At 45.3% G+C, this 20,028-nt stretch overlaps 1 protein-coding gene across 4 annotated transcripts in view; it reads left to right on the top strand.

Annotated features, from left to right (window-relative positions):
- Positions 1 to 7,780: 7,780 nt before the first annotated feature.
- The window catches only part of piezo1 (piezo type mechanosensitive ion channel component 1 (Er blood group)), a 218,743-nt gene continuing 206,495 nt past the window's right edge, over positions 7,781 to 20,028 (top strand). For all 4 annotated transcript variants that reach the window (XM_080507823.1, XM_080507825.1, XM_080507824.1 and 1 more), the window contains exon 1: positions 7,781 to 8,188. In XM_080507823.1, coding sequence (XP_080363949.1) covers positions 8,125 to 8,188 — 64 coding nt within the window. In that variant the 5' untranslated portion in view covers positions 7,781 to 8,124. The remainder of the gene's footprint in view (positions 8,189 to 20,028) is intronic.

The raw sequence follows: 20,028 nt of genomic DNA, 5'->3' as shown, positions 1-20,028 counted from the left end.
GACGTTGTCCATTAATGACTTACAACACAAAGCCTCCTGGTGCAAAATACAGTGAAAAGTCCAAAAATCACGTCCTCCATTTGCAGATCGTACTTTCTCTCTGAACTTCGTCACAACACCTGATTATTCCCCGACCGTTGATGGTTCCCCATCTGTATCCAGGCTGACCAGTGGACCGTCCAGTCCGACCCGGTCCAGGGCGCCGACCAGTGAAAATATCAGCTGTCGTTGTATCTGACATTGGTACCATCTCCACAGTTCTATCTGACATTGGTACCATCTCCACAGTTCTATCTGACATTGGTACCACCTCCACATTTCTATCTGACATTGGTACCATCTCCACAGTTCTATCTGACATTGGTACCATCTCCACAGTTCTATCTGACATTGGTACCATCTCCACAGTTGTATCTGACATTGGTACCATCTCCACAGTTGTATCTGACATTGGTACCATCTCCACAGTTGTATCTGACATTGGTACCATCTCCACAGTTCTATCTGACATTGGTACCACCTCCACATTTCTATCTGACATTGGTACCATCTCCACAGTTCTATCTGACATTGGTACCACCTCCACATTTCTATCTGACATTGGTACCATCTCCACAGTTGTATCTGACATTGGTACCATCTCCACAGTTCTATCTGACATTGGTACCATCTCCACAGTTCTATCTGACATTGGTACCATCTCCACAGTTCTATCTGACATTGGTACCATCTCCACAGTTGTATCTGACATTGGTACCATCTCCACAGTTGTATCTGACATTGGTACCATCTCCACAGTTGTATCTGACATTGGTACCATCTCCACAGTTCTATCTGACATTGGTACCACCTCCACATTTCTATCTGACATTGGTACCATCTCCATAGTTCTATCTGACATTGGTACCACCTCCACAGTTCTATCTGACATTGGTACCATCTCCACAGTTGTATCTGACATTGGTACCATCTCCACAGTTGTATCTGACATTGGTACCATCTCCACAGTTGTATCTGACATTGGTACCATCTCCACAGTTCTATCTGACATTGGTACCACCTCCACATTTCTATCTGACATTGGTACCATCTCCACAGTTCTATCTGACATTGGTACCACCTCCACATTTCTATCTGACATTGGTACCATCTCCACAGTTCTATCTGACATTGGTACCATCTCCACAGTTCTATCTGACATTGGTACCATCTCCACAGTTCTATCTGACATTGGTACCATCTCCACAGTTGTATCTGACATTGGTACCACCTCCACAGTTCTATCTGACATTGGTACCACCTCCACATTTCTATCTGACATTGGTACCATCTCCACAGTTCTATCTGACATTGGTACCATCTCCACAGTTCTATCTGACATTGGTACCATCTCCACAGTTCTATCTGACATTGGTACCATCTCCACAGTTCTATCTGACATTGGTACCATCTCCACAGTTGTATCTGACATTGGTACCACCTCCACAGTTCTATCTGACATTGGTACCATCTCCACAGTTCTATCTGACATTGGTACCATCTCCACAGTTCTATCTGACATTGGTACCATCTCCACAGTTGTATCTGACATTGGTACCATCTCCACAGTTGTATCTGACATTGGTACCATCTCCACAGTTCTATCTGACATTGGTACCATCTCCACAGTTCTATCTGACATTGGTACCATCTCCACAGTTGTATCTGACATTGGTACCATCTCCACAGTTCTATCTGACATTGGTACCATCTCCACAGTTCTATCTGACATTGGTACCATCTCCACAGTTCTATCTGACATTGGTACCACCTCCACAGTTCTATCTGACATTGGTACCATCTCCACAGTTCTATCTGACATTGGTACCATCTCCACAGTTCTATCTGACATTGGTACCACCTCCACAGTTGTATCTGACATTGGTACCATCTCCACAGTTGTATCTGACATTGGCACCATCTCCACAGTTGTATCTGACATTGGTACCATCTCCACAGTTGTATCTGACATTGGTACCATCTCCACAGTTCTATCTGACATTGGTACCACCTCCACAGTTCTATCTGACATTGGTACCATCTCCACAGTTGTATCTAACATTGACACCATCTCCACAGTTGTATCTGACATTGGTACCATCTCCACAGTTGTATCTGACATTGGTACCATCTCCACAGTTCTATCTGACATTGGTACCATCTCCACAGTTCTATCTGACATTGGTACCATCTCCACAGTTGTATCTGACATTGGTACCATCTCCACAGTTGTATCTGACATTGACACCATCTCCACAGTTGTATCTGACATTGACACCATTTCCACAGTTGTATCTGACATTGACACCACCTCCACAGTTCTATCTGACATTGGTACCACCTCCACAGTTGTATCTGACATTGACACCACCTCCACAGTTCTATCTGACATTGACACCATCTCCACAGTTGTATCTGACATTGACACCATCTCCACAGTTGTATCTGACATTGACACCATTTCCACAGTTGTATCTGACATTGACACCACCTCCACAGTTCTATCTGACATTGGTACCATCTCCACAGTTGTATCTGACATTGACACCACCTCCACAGTTCTATCTGACATTGGTACCACCTCCACAGTTCTATCTGACATTGGCACCACCTCCACAGTTGTATCTGACATTGGTACCACCTCCACAGTTGTATCTGACATTGGTACCATCTCCACAGTTGTATCTGACATTGGTACCACCTCCACAGTTGTATCTGACATTGACACCATCTCCACAGTTGTATCTGACATTGGCACCATCTCCACAGTTGTATCTGACATTGGCACCATCTCCACAGTTGTATCTGACATTGGTACCACCTCCACAGTTGTATCTGACATTGGTACCATCTCCACAGTTGCATCTGACATTGACACCATCTCCACAGTTGTATCTGACATTGGCACCACCTCCACAGTTCTATCTGACATTGGTACCACCTCCACAGTTGTATCTGACATTGACACCACCTCCACAGTTCTATCTGACATTGACACCATCTCCACAGTTCTATCTGACATTGGTACCATCTCCACAGTTGTATCTGACATTGACACCACCTCCACAGTTCTATCTGACATTGGTACCACCTCCACAGTTCTATCTGACATTGGCACCACCTCCACAGTTGTATCTGACATTGGTACCACCTCCACAGTTGTATCTGACATTGGTACCATCTCCACAGTTGTATCTGACATTGGTACCACCTCCACAGTTGTATCTGACATTGACACCATCTCCACAGTTGTATCTGACATTGGCACCATCTCCACAGTTGTATCTGACATTGGCACCATCTCCACAGTTGTATCTGACATTGGTACCACCTCCACAGTTGTATCTGACATTGGTACCATCTCCACAGTTGCATCTGACATTGACACCATCTCCACAGTTGTATCTGACATTGGCACCACCTCCACAGTTCTATCTGACATTGGTACCACCTCCACAGTTGTATCTGACATTGACACCACCTCCACAGTTCTATCTGACATTGACACCATCTCCACAGTTGTATCTGACATTGACACCATCTCCACAGTTGTATCTGACATTGACACCATTTCCACAGTTGTATCTGACATTGACACCACCTCCACAGTTCTATCTGACATTGGTACCACCTCCACAGTTGTATCTGACATTGACACCACCTCCACAGTTCTATCTGACATTGGTACCACCTCCACAGTTCTATCTGACATTGGTACCATCTCCACAGTTGTATCTGACATTGACACCATCTCCACAGTTGTATCTAACATTGACACCATCTCCACAGTTGTATCTAACATTGGCACCATCTCCACAGTTGTATCTAACATTGGCACCATCTCCACAGTTGTATCTGACATTGGTACCACCTCCACAGTTCTATCTGACATTGGTACCATCTCCACAGTTGTATCTGACATTGGTACCATCTCCACAGTTGTATCTGGCATTGACACCATCTCCACAGTTGTATCTGTCATTGGTACCACCTCCACAGTTGTATCTGACATTGGTACCACCTCCACAGTTGTATCTGACATTGGTACCATCTCCACAGTTGTATCTGACATTGGTACCATCTCCACAGTTCTATCTGACATTGGTACCATCTCCACAGTTGTATCTGACATTGGTACCATCTCCACAGTTCTATCTGACATTGGCACCATCTCCACAGTTCTATCTGACATTGGTACCACCTCCACAGTTCTATCTGACATTGGTACCACCTCCACAGTTGTATCTGACATTGACACCACCTCCACAGTTCTATCTGACATTGACACCATCTCCACAGTTGTATCTGACATTGACACCATCTCCACAGTTGTATCTGACATTGACACCATTTCCACAGTTGTATCTGACATTGACACCACCTCCACAGTTCTATCTGACATTGGTACCATCTCCACAGTTGTATCTGACATTGACACCACCTCCACAGTTCTATCTGACATTGGTACCACCTCCACAGTTCTATCTGACATTGGCACCACCTCCACAGTTGTATCTGACATTGGTACCACCTCCACAGTTGTATCTGACATTGGTACCATCTCCACAGTTGTATCTGACATTGGTACCACCTCCACAGTTGTATCTGACATTGACACCATCTCCACAGTTGTATCTGACATTGGCACCATCTCCACAGTTGTATCTGACATTGGCACCATCTCCACAGTTGTATCTGACATTGGTACCACCTCCACAGTTGTATCTGACATTGGTACCATCTCCACAGTTGCATCTGACATTGACACCATCTCCACAGTTGTATCTGACATTGGCACCACCTCCACAGTTCTATCTGACATTGGTACCACCTCCACAGTTGTATCTGACATTGACACCACCTCCACAGTTCTATCTGACATTGACACCATCTCCACAGTTGTATCTGACATTGACACCATCTCCACAGTTGTATCTGACATTGACACCATTTCCACAGTTGTATCTGACATTGACACCACCTCCACAGTTCTATCTGACATTGGTACCTACCTCCACAGTTGTATCTGACATTGACACCACCTCCACAGTTCTATCTGACATTGGTACCGACCTCCACAGTTCTATCTGACATTGGTACCATCTCACAGTTGTATCTGACATTGACACCATCTCCACAGTTGTATCTAACATTGACACCATCTCCACAGTTGTATCTAACATTGGGCACCATCTCCACAGTTGTATCTAACATTGGCACCATCTCCACAGTTGTATCTGACATTGGTACCACCTCCACAGTTCTATCTGACATTGGTACCATCTCCACAGTTGTATCTGACATTGGTACCATCTCCACAGTTGTATCTGGCATTGACAACCATCTCCACAGTTGTATCTGTCATTGGTACCACCTCCACAGTTGTATCTGACATTGGTACCACCTCCACAGTTGTATCTGACATTGGTACCATCTCCACAGTTGTATCTGACATTGGTACCACCTCCACAGTTGTATCTGACATTGGCACCATCTCCACAGTTGTATCTGAACATTGGTACCAACCTCCCACAGTTGTATCTGACATTGGCACCATCTCCACAGTGTAGCTGACATTGGCACCATCTCCACAGTTGTATCTGACATTGGTACCATCTCCACAGTTCTATCTGACATTGGTACCACCTCCACAGTTGTATCTGACATTGGCACCATCTCCACAGTTCTATCTGACATTGGTACCACCCTCCACAGTTGTATCTGACATTGGTACCATCTCCACAGTTGTATCTGACATTGGCACCATCTCCACAGTTGTATCTGACATTGGTACCATCTCCACAGTTGTATCTGACATTGGTACCATCTCCACAGTTGTATCTGACATTGGTACCACCCTCCACAGTTGTATCTGACATTGGCACCATCTCCACAGTTGTAGCTGACATTGGCACCATCTCCACAGTTGTATCTGACATTGGTACCATCTCCACAGTTGTATCTGACATTGGTACCACCTCCACAGTTATATCTGACATTGGTACCACCTCCACAGTTGTATCTGACATTGGCTCTTTGACTCTGTAGAGTCTCTACAGAGTCTCTGCAGAGTCACTACAAGCTTAACATAGTCACTACTGAGTCTCTACAGTCACTACAGAGTCTCTACAGAGTCTCTACAGTCACTACAAGCTTAACATAGTCACTACTGAGTCTCTACAGTCACTACAGAGTCTCTACAGAGTCTCTGCAGAGTCTCTACAGAGTTACTACATAGTCACTACAGAGTCTCTACAGAGTCACTACAAGCTTAACATAGTCACTACTGAGTCTCTACAGTCACTACAGAGTCTCTACAGAGTCTCTACAGAGTTACTACATAGTCACTACAGAGTCTCTACAGAGGAGTCCCTACAAGCTTAACATTGTCACTACTGAGTCTCTACAGTCACTACAGAGTCTCTGCAGAGTCTCTACAGAGTTACTACATAGTTACTACATAGTCTCTGCAGAGTCACTACAAGCTTAACATTGTCACTACTGAGTCTCTACAGTCACTACAGAGTCTCTACAGAGTCTCTGCAGAGTCTCTACAGAGTTACTACATAGTCACTACAGAGTCTCTACAGAGGAGTCACTACAGAGTCTCTACAGAGTCTCTACAAGCTATACACAGTCTCTACAGAGTCTCTGCAGAGTCTCTACAGAGTTACTACATAGTCACTACAGAGTCTCTACAGAGGAGTCACTACAGAGTCTCTACAAGCTATACACAGTCTCTACAGAGTCTCTGCAGAGTCTCTACAGAGTTACTACATAGTCACTACAGAGTCTCTACAGAGGAGTCACTACAGAGTCTCTACAAGCTATACACAGTCACTACAGAGTCTCTGTAGAGTCTCCACAGAGCCACTACAGACACTACATTCTCTACAGTGTCACTACAGACACTATATTCTCTACAGAGTCACTACAGACACTACATTCTCTACAGACTCACTATAAAGTCTCTACAGAGTCACTGGAGTCTATACAGATTATCTGCAGAGTAACTAGAGTCACTACAGAGTCCCTACAGAGTTACTACTGAGTCTCTGCGGATTGTCACTACAGTCTCTACAGAGTCACCACAGAATCACCAGAGTCTCCATGGAGTCAATACAGAGCAGTAGCATGCGGTGTTGTTTCAGTCAGGGCCAGCAGTTACTGTAGAGCCTCACTGGCTGCAGGCCCACCGTGACCATTCTGTCCATGTTGTAGTGACTCAGCTCATGATCTCGAAGACAAAGAAAAGCCTCACACTGTCTGCTGGAGAGTTTCTACGGCCTCCAGGGGGCGCTGACGTCACGCACACGCCTTCGTGCACTGACGTCAGGTGAGAAAGATTCTGTCACTGGAGGAAGAACTAGTTTGTGTTATGCTTGATTGAGGTGTGCGTGTTAGCTAACAGAGAGAGAGAGAGAGAGAGAGAGAGAGAGAGAGAGAGAGAGAGAGAGGGGGGGGGTATAGAGGAGCTATTCTCCACTCAGCTTAACTGCTGGTCTCCTCCCAGCTCTCTCTCTCTCTCTCTCTCTCTCTCTCTCTCTCTCTCTCTCTCTCACACACACACACACACACACACACACACACACACACACACACACACACACACACACACACACACACACACACACACACACACACACACACGCACGCACACACACACACACACACACACACGGAGCAGGGAGGAGACCAGCAGCTTGTCTGTGAATCACATTTTCCACCTCGAACAGAGGCGCTTCACACTTCACACTGAGGGAAAACTTGTAGAGAACCGGAGAAGTTCTGGAGAACCGCAGGAGAAGTTCTGGAGAACCGCAGGAGAAGTTCTAGAGAACCGCAGGAGAACTTCTAGAGAACCGCAGGAGAAGTTCTGGAGAACCGCAGGATAAACGTTGTGAAACTGCGGAGGAGAGACTTGAGCAATTGGTTTCTTTCTCCTCCAGCTGGAAAAGTCCGCATGACAGCATGAGTGTGTCCGGGATTACTGTGCGTTCCGTTCCTTTGTCGCCGGACCAGTGTGGATGGACTCAGCCCAGATAGTGTGCTGGTCCCCGGACCCGGACCCGGACCTGCTCTGACATGGACCTCCAGGTGGTCGTGTGGCTCCTCTACTGCTTCCTCCTGCCCGCCGCCCTGCTCTCAGGTAACGCTACTCTGTACGCTACTCTGTACTCTCAGGTAACGCTACTCTGTACTCTCGGGTAACGCTACTCTGTACTCTCAGGTAACGCTACGTTACCCGAGAGTACAGATACTCTCGGGTAACGTTACTCTGCAGTCTCAGGAAACATCAGCGTGTGGAGTTCACGTGTTGAAATAAGTTGACGCAGCGGGACAAACTGTCAAAGTGAGCCGGGACTCGGCGTGCGATCCCCGTGTGGTGAGCGGCGCGAGCTCCGCTGGCTGGAGGTCCCAGTGTGGCGCTGGAACCACAACTTGAAACTATTCACCAAGTTAAAACTTTACTAAAACAATTCAAACTTTAATAAGCAGGAGTCAAAATAAAACTGTATTCACCAAGTTAAAACTTTACTAAAACAATTTTAATAAACAGGAGTCAAAATAAAACTGTATTCACCAAGTTAAAACTTTACTAAAACAATTTTAATAAGCAGGAGTCAAAATAAAACTGTATTCACCAAGTTAAAACTTTACTAAAACAATTTTAATAAACAGGAGTCAAAATAAAACTGTATTCACCAAGTTAAAACTTTACTAAAACAATTTTAATAAGCAGGAGTCAAAATAAAACTGTATTCACCAAGTTAAAACTTTACTAAAACAATTTTAATAAACAGGAGTCAAAATAAAACTGTATTCACCAAGTTAAAACTTTACTAAAACAATTTTAATAAACAGGAGTCAAAATAAAACTGTATTCACCAAGTTAAAACTTTACTAAAACAATTAAAACTTAATAAGCCAGTCAAATTTTTACTAAAAGTTAAAACCCTAATAAAACCAGATAAAACTTTGATAAATGTTTAAAGTTTAATAAACAAGTTAAAACTTTAATAAAAGTTAAAACTTTAATAAAAGTAAAAACTTTAATAAAAGTTAAAACTTTAATAAATCAGTTAAAACTTTAGGCTAATAAACCAGTCAAATTTTACATAAAAGTTAAAACGTCGATCCATGCTAAAACATTAATAAAGAAGTTAAAACCTCAACAAACCAGGAATCAAAGTTTAACTGAAGGTGCTAGCAGTCTTGACCAGATCCTCACAACCTTGCTGCTCTGTAAGTGGAAGCATGTCCTCCAGGAGGCGCTGTGGCTGATTGGGTTTGTGGATGTAAAGTGAGACTGTGATCATACAATCCAGTTTTAGGCTGAGTGGTTATCTACAAGCTGGGTATGCAGCACCTCCAGGTGACACTGTCACTGTGACTGTATACTGGTCTGGTCTGTGGAAACCACCAGGGCAGGACTGTGATCACACATGTAAACTTTCAAGCAGACTGCAGGATGGAGAGCAGAGTTATGAATCACTTCCTGTTTGATTGAGGGCGAAATGTTAGAGGCTGCTATGGCAACGCCTTTTGACTTTTGCAGTAGAATTTTGATATAGTTTTCAACAGGAATGACAGTTGTACTGTACTGGCCACATTTGATGTCTCTTGGATTTACCCGATGCCCAGTGTCTGCCCGGTGTAGGCCCGTTGTTGGCCCGGTGTAGGCCCGTTGTTGGCCCGGTGTAGGCCTGGTGTAGGCCTGGTGTAGGCCCGTTGTTGGCCCGGTGTAGGCCTGGTGTAGTCCCGTTGTTGGCCCGGTGTAGGCCCGTTGTTGGCCCGGTGTAGGCCTGGTGTAGGCCCATTGTTGGCCCGGTGTAGGCCCGTTGTTGGCCCGGTGTAGGCCTGGTGTAGGCCCATTGTTGGCCCGGTGTAGGCCCGTTGTTGGCCCGGTGTAGGCCTGGTGTAGGCCCATTGTTGGCCTGGTGTAGGCCCGTTGTTGGCCCGGTGTAGGCCCGGTGTAGTCCATGTGTAGGCCCGTTGTTGGCCCTGTGCAGGCCCGTTGTTGGCCTGGTGTAGGCCCGTTGTTGGCCGGGTGTAGGCCCGTTGTTGGCCCTGTGTAGGCCCGTTGTTGGCCCTGTGTAGGCCCGTTGTTGGCCCGGCGTAGGCCCGTTGTTGGCCTGGTGTAGGCCCATTCTTGGCCCTGTGTAGGCCCGTTGTTGGCCCTGTGTAGGCCCGTTGTTGGCCCTGCGTAGGCCCGTTGTTGGCCCTGTGTAGGCCCGTTGTTGGCCTGGTGTAGGCCAGTTGTTGGCCCTGTGTAGGCCCGTTGTTGGCCCTGTGTAGGCCCATTCTTGGCCCTGTGTAGGCCCGTTGTTGGCCCTGTGTAGGCCCGTTGTTGGCCCTGTGTAGGCCCGTTGTTGGCCCTGTGTAGGCCCGTTGTTGGCCCTGCCTAGGCCCGTTGTTGGCCCTGCCTAGGCCCGTTGTTGGCCCTGCGTAGGCCCGTTGTTGGCCCGGCGTAGGCCCGTTGTTGGCCCTGTGTAGGCCCGTTGTTGGCCCTGTGTAGGCCCGTTGTTGGCCCTGTGTAGGCCCGTTGGCCCTGCGTAGGCCCGTTGTTGGCCTGGTGTAGGCCCGTTGGCCCTGTGTAGGCCCATTCTTGGCCCTGTGTAGGCCCGTTGTTGGCCTGGTGTAGGCCCGTTGGCCCTGCGTAGGCCCGTTGGCCCTGCGTAGGCCCGTTGTTGGCCCTGTGCAGGCCCGTTGTTGGCCCTGTGTAGGCCCGTTGTTGGCCCTGCGTAGGCCCGTTGTTGGCCCTGCGTAGGCCCGTTGTTGGCCCTGCGTAGGCCCGTTGTTGGCCCTGCGTAGGCCCGTTGTTGGCCCTGTGTAGGCCCGTTGGCCCTGCGTAGGCCCGTTGTTGGCCCTGTGTAGGCCCGTTGTTGGCCCTGTGTAGGCCCGTTGGCCCTGTGTAGGCCCGTTGTTGGCCTGGTGTAGGCCCGTTGTTGGCCCTGTGTAGGCCCGTTGTTGGCCCTGTGTAGGCCCGCTGTGGGGGCCGGTGTGGGGGCCGTTCGAGGCCCCTTGCAGCCAACTAATCTCAGATTGCCAGAGATGAATCCTGAGCATTTTGGGATAATTTGACATTAATTGTAGAAACTCATATGAGGTAAAATTCCAAATGTTACTTGGTGGAATTTGACAGTGTTACATTATTTATATAATTAGAATTGATGTAATGTGTAATCTGATGTGTAATAGATACCAACACTCATTAAATATTTAAGTTATCTCTAGGATGGTGAGCTGGGAAACTTCAACAGCCTGGAGACAGCGGGGGCCATAGTCCTCCATAGAGTCCTCTGCTCCTCCATAGAGTCCTCTGCTCCTCCATAGAGTCTTCTGCTCCTCCATAGAGTCCTCTGCTCCTCCATAGAGTCCTCTGCTCCTCCATAGAGTCCTCTGCTCCTCCATAGAGAGGTCTACAGGAGCCCCTCTACCTTTAAATGGTAAATGTCAGCCAATCTTATCACATCTTCAGGGGACATGGAAGAAAATGTTGAGGATGTCAAACGTCGACTCTGATCTCATTTGGATGAATCTCCAAGTTTGCATTTTACTACTGGATACTAGTAGTACTACTACTGTGTGCTATTAGTACTACTACTGTGTTTGGAGTTAGTGCTGTGTAGGGAGTTAACCTTGAGGAAGGGGCGGGGCCGAGGATTATGGACGTTCCTTCCCACATGGAAAGAACCTATATGAGGATATATGCACATATATGAAACCTATATGCAGCATATATGCCCATATATGACAATATATATGCTGTATATATGCACATATATGACAATATATATGCTGCATATATGCACATATATGACCATATATATGCTGCATATATGCACATATATGCTGCATATATGCACATAAATGCTGCATATATGCACATATATGACAATGTATGGGCTGCATATATGCACATATATGACCATATATATGCTGCATATATGCACATATATGCAGCATATATGCACATAAATGCTGCATATATGCACATATATGACCATATATATGCTGCATATATGCACACATATATGTACATATATGTACATATATGTATATAACATATAGGAAAACGGCCAATTTTATATATGTCACATATATGCCAAACCTATATCAAAACCTATATTAAAACATATATGTTTATATAGGTTCTTTCCATGTGGGTTCCCAGGGCCTCGTCTATAAAGGCTGCTGAAGCACTGAAGGCCCTACACCCACATGGACAGAACCTATATAAACATATATGTTTTAATATAGGTTTTGATATAGGTTTGGAATATATGTGACATATATAAAATTGGCCGTTTTCCTATATGTTATGTACACATATGTACATATATGTGCGCATGTATGCACACATATATGTACATATATGTACATAACATATAGGAAAACGGCCAATTTTATATGTCACATATATTCCAAACCTATATGCGCATGTATGCACACATATATGTACATATATGTACATAACATATAGGAAAACGGCCAATTTTATATATGTCACATATATTCTGTCAGGAACTTGGACTGAGGTCCCCTTTAAGAGTGGGCGGGCCATAGGTCTGGGCGCTCCAGCCTGTGGCCACTTTCATATCATCACCCTGCCCTATATATATGTCCTGTCTGTGTTTAGTCATTGTTGGTTTGTTAGTCTACCATGTCTCGTCTGTCCTGTCCAGTACTGTCAACATGAAATAAAAGACTTGTTTGAATCCAGCCTGCCTCCAGAGTCCTGCACTTGGGTCCTGTCCGTGACACATTCCAAACCTATATGCGCATATATGCACATATAGGTGGCATATAGGTGTGCATATATGCACACCATATATGTGCCCATATATGCACACATATATGTACACCTATATGCACACATATATGTACATAAAATATAGGAAAATGGCCAATTTCATATATGCCACATATATCCTAACCTTTATATAGGTTCTTTCCATGTGGGCCCACACTGGATGCTGTTATTTGCTCAGTGACCCTAGCGGGAATCGAACCAGGGTCTCCCGTGCACCAGTCTGTTGCCTTGCCACCTGAGCTATCCAGCCACTATGTATACATATATAGATAGATAGATAGATAGATAGATAGATAGATAGATAGATAGATAGATAGATAGATAGATAGATAGATAGATAGATATATTTATATATATATATAAATATGTACCTATCTGTGCATATAGGTCCATATATGTGCATAAAATATAGGAAAACGGCCAATTTTATATATGTCACATATATTCAAAACCTATATCAAAACCTATTTTAAAACATATATGTTTATATAGGTTCTGTCCATGTGGGACTTTCCATATATGCAGCATATATGCTGCATATATATTCGCATATATATGCAGCATGTATATTGTCATATATGTGCATGTATGCAGCATTTCTGTGCATATATGCACATATATATAAATATATCTATCTATCTATCTATCTATCTATCTATCTATCTATCTATCTATCTGCATATATTGTCATTTATGTGCATATATGCAGCATATATATGTGCATATATGCAGCATTTATGTGCATATATGCAGCATATATATGGTCATATATGTGCATATATGCAGCATTTATGTGCATTATGTGCATATATGCAGCATATAGGTTTCATATATGTGCATACATCCTCATATAGGTTCTTTCCATGTGGGTGGTGCTGATGGTGGAGAATTGATCCTGATTCATCTCACACATTTAATATCTTCAAATATCATAAACAGTGAAGCTGCAGAGTTCTAGATGTTTCTTTAGTGGAACGTTACTGCTGAATCAGCAGAACCATGTTCTTATGTAGAACTTTCATCTTCTAATGATACAGAGGATAGAACTGATTGATTATTAATGATAGAGGATAGAACTGATTGATTATTAATGATAGAGGATAGAACTGATTGATTATTAATGATAGAGGATAGAACTGATTGATTATTAATGATAGAGTATAGAACTGATTGATTATTAATGATAGAGGGTAGAACTGATTGATTATTAATGATAGAGGATAGAACTGATTGTTTATTAATGATAGAGGATAGAACTGATTGATTATTAATGATAGAGGATAGAACTGATTGATTATTAATGATAGAGGATAGAACTGATTGGTTATTAATGATAGAGAATAGAACTGATTGATTATTAATGATAGAGGATAGAACTACCTTTATGGACCTTTATGGACCTTTCTGAACCTTTCCGGACCTGTCTGGACCTGTCTGGACCTTTATGGACCTGTCTGGACCTTTATGGACCTATCTGGACCTGTCTGGACCTTTATGGACCTTTATGGACCTTTATGGACCTTTATGGACCTTTATAGACCTGTCTGGACCTTTATGGACCTTTATGGACCTTTATGGACCTATCTGGACCTGTCTGGACCTTTATGGACCTTTATGGACCTTTATGGACCTTTATAGACCTGTCTGGACCTTTATGGACCTATCTGGACCTTTATGGACCTTTATGGACCTTCATGGACCTTTATGGACCTTTGTGGACCTTTATGGACCTTCATGGACCTTTATGGACCTTCATGGACCTGTATGGACCTTCATGGACCTTTATGGACCTTTATGGACCTTCATGGACCTTCATGGACCTTTATGGACCTTTGTGGACCTTTATGGACCTTCATGGACCTTTATGGACCTTTGTGGACCTTCATGGACCTTCATGGACCTTTATGGACCTTTATGGACCTTTATGGACCTTTATGGACCTTTATGGACCTTCATGGACCTTTATGGACCTTTGTGGACCTTTATGGACCTTCATGGACCTTTATGGACCTTTGTGGACCTTCATGGACCTTCATGGACCTTTATGGACCTTTATGGACCTTTATGGACCTTTGTGGACCTTTATGGACCTTCATGGACCTTTATGGACCTTCATGGACCTTTATGGACCTTTGTGGACCTTCATGGACCTTCATGGACCTTTATGGACCTTTATGGACCTTTATGGACCTTTATGGACCTTTATGGACCTTCATGGACCTTTATGGACCTTTGTGGACCTTTATGGACCTTCATGGACCTTTATGGACCTTTGTGGACCTTCATGGACCTTCATGGACCTTTATGGACCTTTATGGACCTTTGTGGACCTTTGTGGACCTTTATGGACCTTCATGGACCTTTATGGACCTTTATGGACCTTTATGGACCTTTCACCCATAAATGAAGAAAAGGAATCAAACCTCCTCCATTGTCATATTCAGAGTTGAAATCTTCAGAGTCAGACTGAGTGAAAACAACGAGAACACAGGATGAGAGGGTGACCTGGGTGTGTCTGTCTGTCTCACTGTACCCTGTCTCACTGGAGGCTACAGACAGTGAGACAGACAGACAGTGAGACCGTGAGAGAGACAGACAGACAGACAGACAGACAGACAGTGAGACAGACAGACAGACAGAGAGACAGACAGACAGACAGACAGACAGAGACACAGCGTGAGAGGGTGACCTGGGTGTGTCTGTCTGTCTCACTGTAACCTGTCTCACTGGAGGCTACAGACAGTGAGACAGACAGACAGAGAGACAGACAGTGAGACAGACAGTGAGAGAGACAGACAGACAGACAGACAGACAGACAGACAGACAGACAGACAGACAGAGACACAGGGTGAGAGGGTGACCTGGGTGTGTCTGTCTGTCTCACTGTAACCTCTCTCACTGGAGGCTACAGACAGTGAGACAGACAGACAGAGAGACAGACAGTGAGACAGTGAGACAGACAGACAGACAGACAGGCAGTGAGACAGACAGACAGACAGACAGGCAGTGAGACAGACAGACAGACAGACAGACAGACAGACAGAGAGACAGACAGTGAGACAGGGTGCAAATGTTGCTACATGAGTCAGTCTTTCCACAGTTTAACAAGACATCACAGTTCAGTGAGAAATACTGGGAGTGTGTGTGAGTGTGTGTGTGTGTGTGTGTGTGTGTGTGTGTGTGTGTGTGTGTGTGTGTGTGTGTGTGTGTGTGTGTGTGAGAGAGTGTGTGAGAGTGCATGAGAGTGTGTGTGTGTGTGTGTGTGTGACAGTGCGTGAGAGTGTGTGTGTGTGTGAGAGTGTGTGTGTGTGTGAGAGTGCATGAGAGTGTGTGTGTGTGTGTGTGAGAGTGTGTGACAGTGCGTGAGAGTGTGTGTGTGTGTGAGAGTGTGTGAGAGTGCGTGAGAGTGTGTGAGAGTGTGTGTGTGTGTGAGAGTGCATGAGAGTGTGTGAGAGTGTGTGACAGTGCGTGAGAGTGTGTGTGTGAGAGAGTGTGTGAGAGTGCATGAGAGTGTGTGTGTGTGTGTGTGAGAGTGTGTGACAGTGCGTGAGAGTGTGTGTGTGTGTGAGAGTGTGTGTGTGTGTGAGAGTGCATGAGAGTGTGTGTGTGTGTGAGAGTGTGTGACAGTGCGTGAGAGTGTGTGAGTGTGAGAGTGCGTGAGAGTGTGTGAGAGTGTGTGTGTGTGAGAGTGCATGAGAGTGTGTGAGAGTGTGTGACAGTGCGTGAGAGTGTGTGTGTGTGTGAGAGTGTGTGAGAGTGTATGAGAGTGTGTGTGTGTGTGAGAGTGTGTGACAGTGCGTGAGAGTGTGTGTGTGTGTGAGAGTGTGTGAGAGTGTATGAGAGTGTGTGTGTGCTTTTTTTCCATGAAAACAGGAAGTGAGCTCATAGCACATCCATAGCCGAGCTGGACGACCTTGACCTTTGACTTCTGACGTCTGACCTCCAGCTTTGTTCTGTTGTGGAATCAAACAGAACCATGAAGAGTTTCCATCCAAGGTTCTACCTGATCGACCGACTGACCGCACGGCCGCCCAACCTACCGACCTACCGACCACCCGACTGACTTACCTACCTACCTACCTACCTACCTATCTACCTACCTACCTACCTACCTACCTACCTACCTACCTACCTACCTACCTACCTACCTACCTACCTACCTACCTATCTACCTACCTACCTACCTACCTACCTACCTACCTACCTACCTATCTACCTACCTACCTACCTACCTACCTACCTACCTACCTATCTACCTACCTACCTACCTACCTATCTACCTACCTACCTACCTACCTATCTACCTACCTACCTACCTACCTACCTACCTACCTACCTACCTATCTACCTACCTACCTACCTACCTACCTACCTACCTATCTACCTACCTACCTACCTACCTACCTATCTACCTACCTACCTACCTACCTACCTACCTACCTATCTACCTACCTACCTACCTACCTACCTACCTACCTACCTACCTACCTACCTACCTATCTACCTACCTACCTACCTACCTACCTACCTACCTACCTACCTATCTACCTACCTACCTACCTACCTATCTACCTACCTACCTACCTACCTACCTACCTACCTACCTACCTACCTACCTACCTATCTACCTACCTACCTACCTACCTACCTACCTACCTACCTATCTACCTACCTACCTACCTACCTACCTATCTACCTACCTACCTACCTACCTACCTACCTACCTACCTATCTACCTACCTTCCTACCTTCCTACCTACCTACCTTTCTACCTACCTACCTACCTACCTACCTACCTACCTACCTACCTACCTACCTACCTACCTTTCTACCTACCTACCTACCTACCTACCTACCTACCTACCTTCCTACCTACCTACCTTTCTACCTACCTACCTACCTACCTACCTACCTCCCTACCTACCTATCTACCTACCTACCTACCTACCTACCTCCCTACCTACTTTCCTAACTACCTACCTAACTACCTACCTACCTCCCTACCTACTTTCCTACCTACCTACTTAACTACCTATCTAGAAGAGAACTGGGAATATTCAGCAGAGAACTGGGAATGTTTCACAGAGAACTGGGGATATTCAGCAGAGAACTGGGAATGTTTCACAGAGAACTGGGAATATTCAGCAGAGAACTGGGAATGTTTCACAGAGAACTGGGAATATTCAGAAGAGAACTGGGAATGTTTCACAGAGAACTGGGAATATTCAGCAGAGAACTGGGAATGTTTCACAGAGAACTGGGAATATTCAGCAGAGAACTGGGAATGTTTCACAGAGAACTGGGAATATTCAGCAGAGAACTGTGAATATTCAGCAGAGAACTGGGAATATTCAACAGAGAACTGGGGATATTCAGCAGAGAACTGGGAATGTTTCACAGAGAACTGGGAATATTCAGCAGAGAACTGTGAATATTCAGCAGAGAACTGGGAATATTCAACAGAGAACTGGGGATATTCAGCAGAGAACTGGGAATATTCAGCAGAGAAGTGGGAATGTTTCACAGAGAACTGGGAATATTCAGCAGAGAACTGGGAATGTTTCACAGAGAACTGGGAATGTTTCACAGAGAACTGGGAATATTCAGCAGAGAACTGGGAATGTTTCACAGAGAACTGGGAATATTCAGCAGAGAACTGGGAATGTTTCACAGAGAACTGGGAATGTTTCACAGAGAACTGGGAATATTCAGCAGAGAACTGGGAATGTTTCACAGAGAACTGGGAATATTCAGCAGAGAACTGGGAATGTTTCACAGAGAACTGGGAATATTCAGCAGAGAACTGGGAATGTGTCACAGAGAACTGGGAATATTCAGCAGAGAACTGGGAATGTTTCACAGAGAACTGGGAATATTCAGCAGAGAACTGGGAATGTTTCACAGAGAACTGGGAATATTCAGCAGAGAACTGGGAATATTTCACAGAGAACTGGGAATGTTTCACAGAGAACTGGGAATATTCAGCAGAGAACTGGTCAGCCAGGTCGTTTCCTTGCTCTTCAGTCCTGCGGCCAACTGGCAATCTGTTTTCACATACGTCCATGAGTGGAGGCCCGGGTGGAGGCCCGGGTGGAGGCCCGGGTGGAGGCCTGGGATGAGGGTTCATACCACTGCATGCTCTCAGAGTTTTAAATCATCAGTTTGTGTTTTGATTCCTGAATTCAAGACTTTTCATTTTATTTAAACTTGTTGCTAATCAACCAGCTCCAGAGGATCAACACCTTCACCTGCAGTGAATCTTGAGTGGGAGCAAACTGAGCTGCACAGCCTGAGGCCCCGTTCACATGACAACGTTTCACGTGGCAACACCTAGTCCGTTAAAAAAAAGGAGTGTGTTTCCACGGCAGCAGCGGACACAGGGACAACAATGTCGTTAGTATGCTGTACCACAGGAGGGCGCTGTTGCTTGATTTTGTAGTGAAACTACACTAACGTCTTGCAGAGAACAAAACGCTATAAAGGTGAAGAAAATGGAGAGAACCGGACATCTGTATGGACTGATGACACATCGGACGCTATCAGGGGAGTCTCAACTATTAAACTACTGATATGGAGGATAAAACTAGAATACAACCGTGACTAATACCACTGTGGGTCGGCCATGTTTGTTTACAACTGGATCAGCAGGAGGGGGGGGGGCATATGCTCAGCAACAGGCTTCCTAGCCTCCATCAGTCTCTGCAAGAGGGAATAGTTTAGTAGCTTCATGGTACAGAGGATCAGGACACTGGTGTCGTGGAAACAGACCCCAAAGTGAAGAAAGTTTAGTGGACATACACGTATTCATTGTGGTGTAGACAGCCTGACTGGGCAGGAACACGTCACTACGCTTGAGAAGAGTCAGGAGAAATGTCCGGCAGCAGCTGATTGGAGGCTTTAAGCAGTGAAGCAGTTGGACAGTGTAAATCCTTCTCCTGGATCGAGTATCTTTCTGGAGAGAGGTCTGATGACAGAGCACATGTGTGTCCTTCATCCTGTTGGTAAAAATAGACTCCTCACATCTCCCATGATGCGTTAATGAGGGGGACACGTTCTTCAGCCGACTCCTCTGAAGCCTCAATGGAGACTCGTCCTGAGTCCTGTAGCGGGTAGAGTGTGGTCCGCGCGGTATGGACTGATTCTATAGTCTTATCATGTGTGTGCACGCTCTT

This window comes from Blennius ocellaris, assembly GCF_963422515.1.
Source record: "Blennius ocellaris genome assembly, chromosome: 13".
Classification (NCBI taxonomy): domain Eukaryota; kingdom Metazoa; phylum Chordata; class Actinopteri; order Blenniiformes; family Blenniidae; genus Blennius; species Blennius ocellaris.
This window is presented reverse-complemented; position numbering and strand designations above follow the sequence as displayed.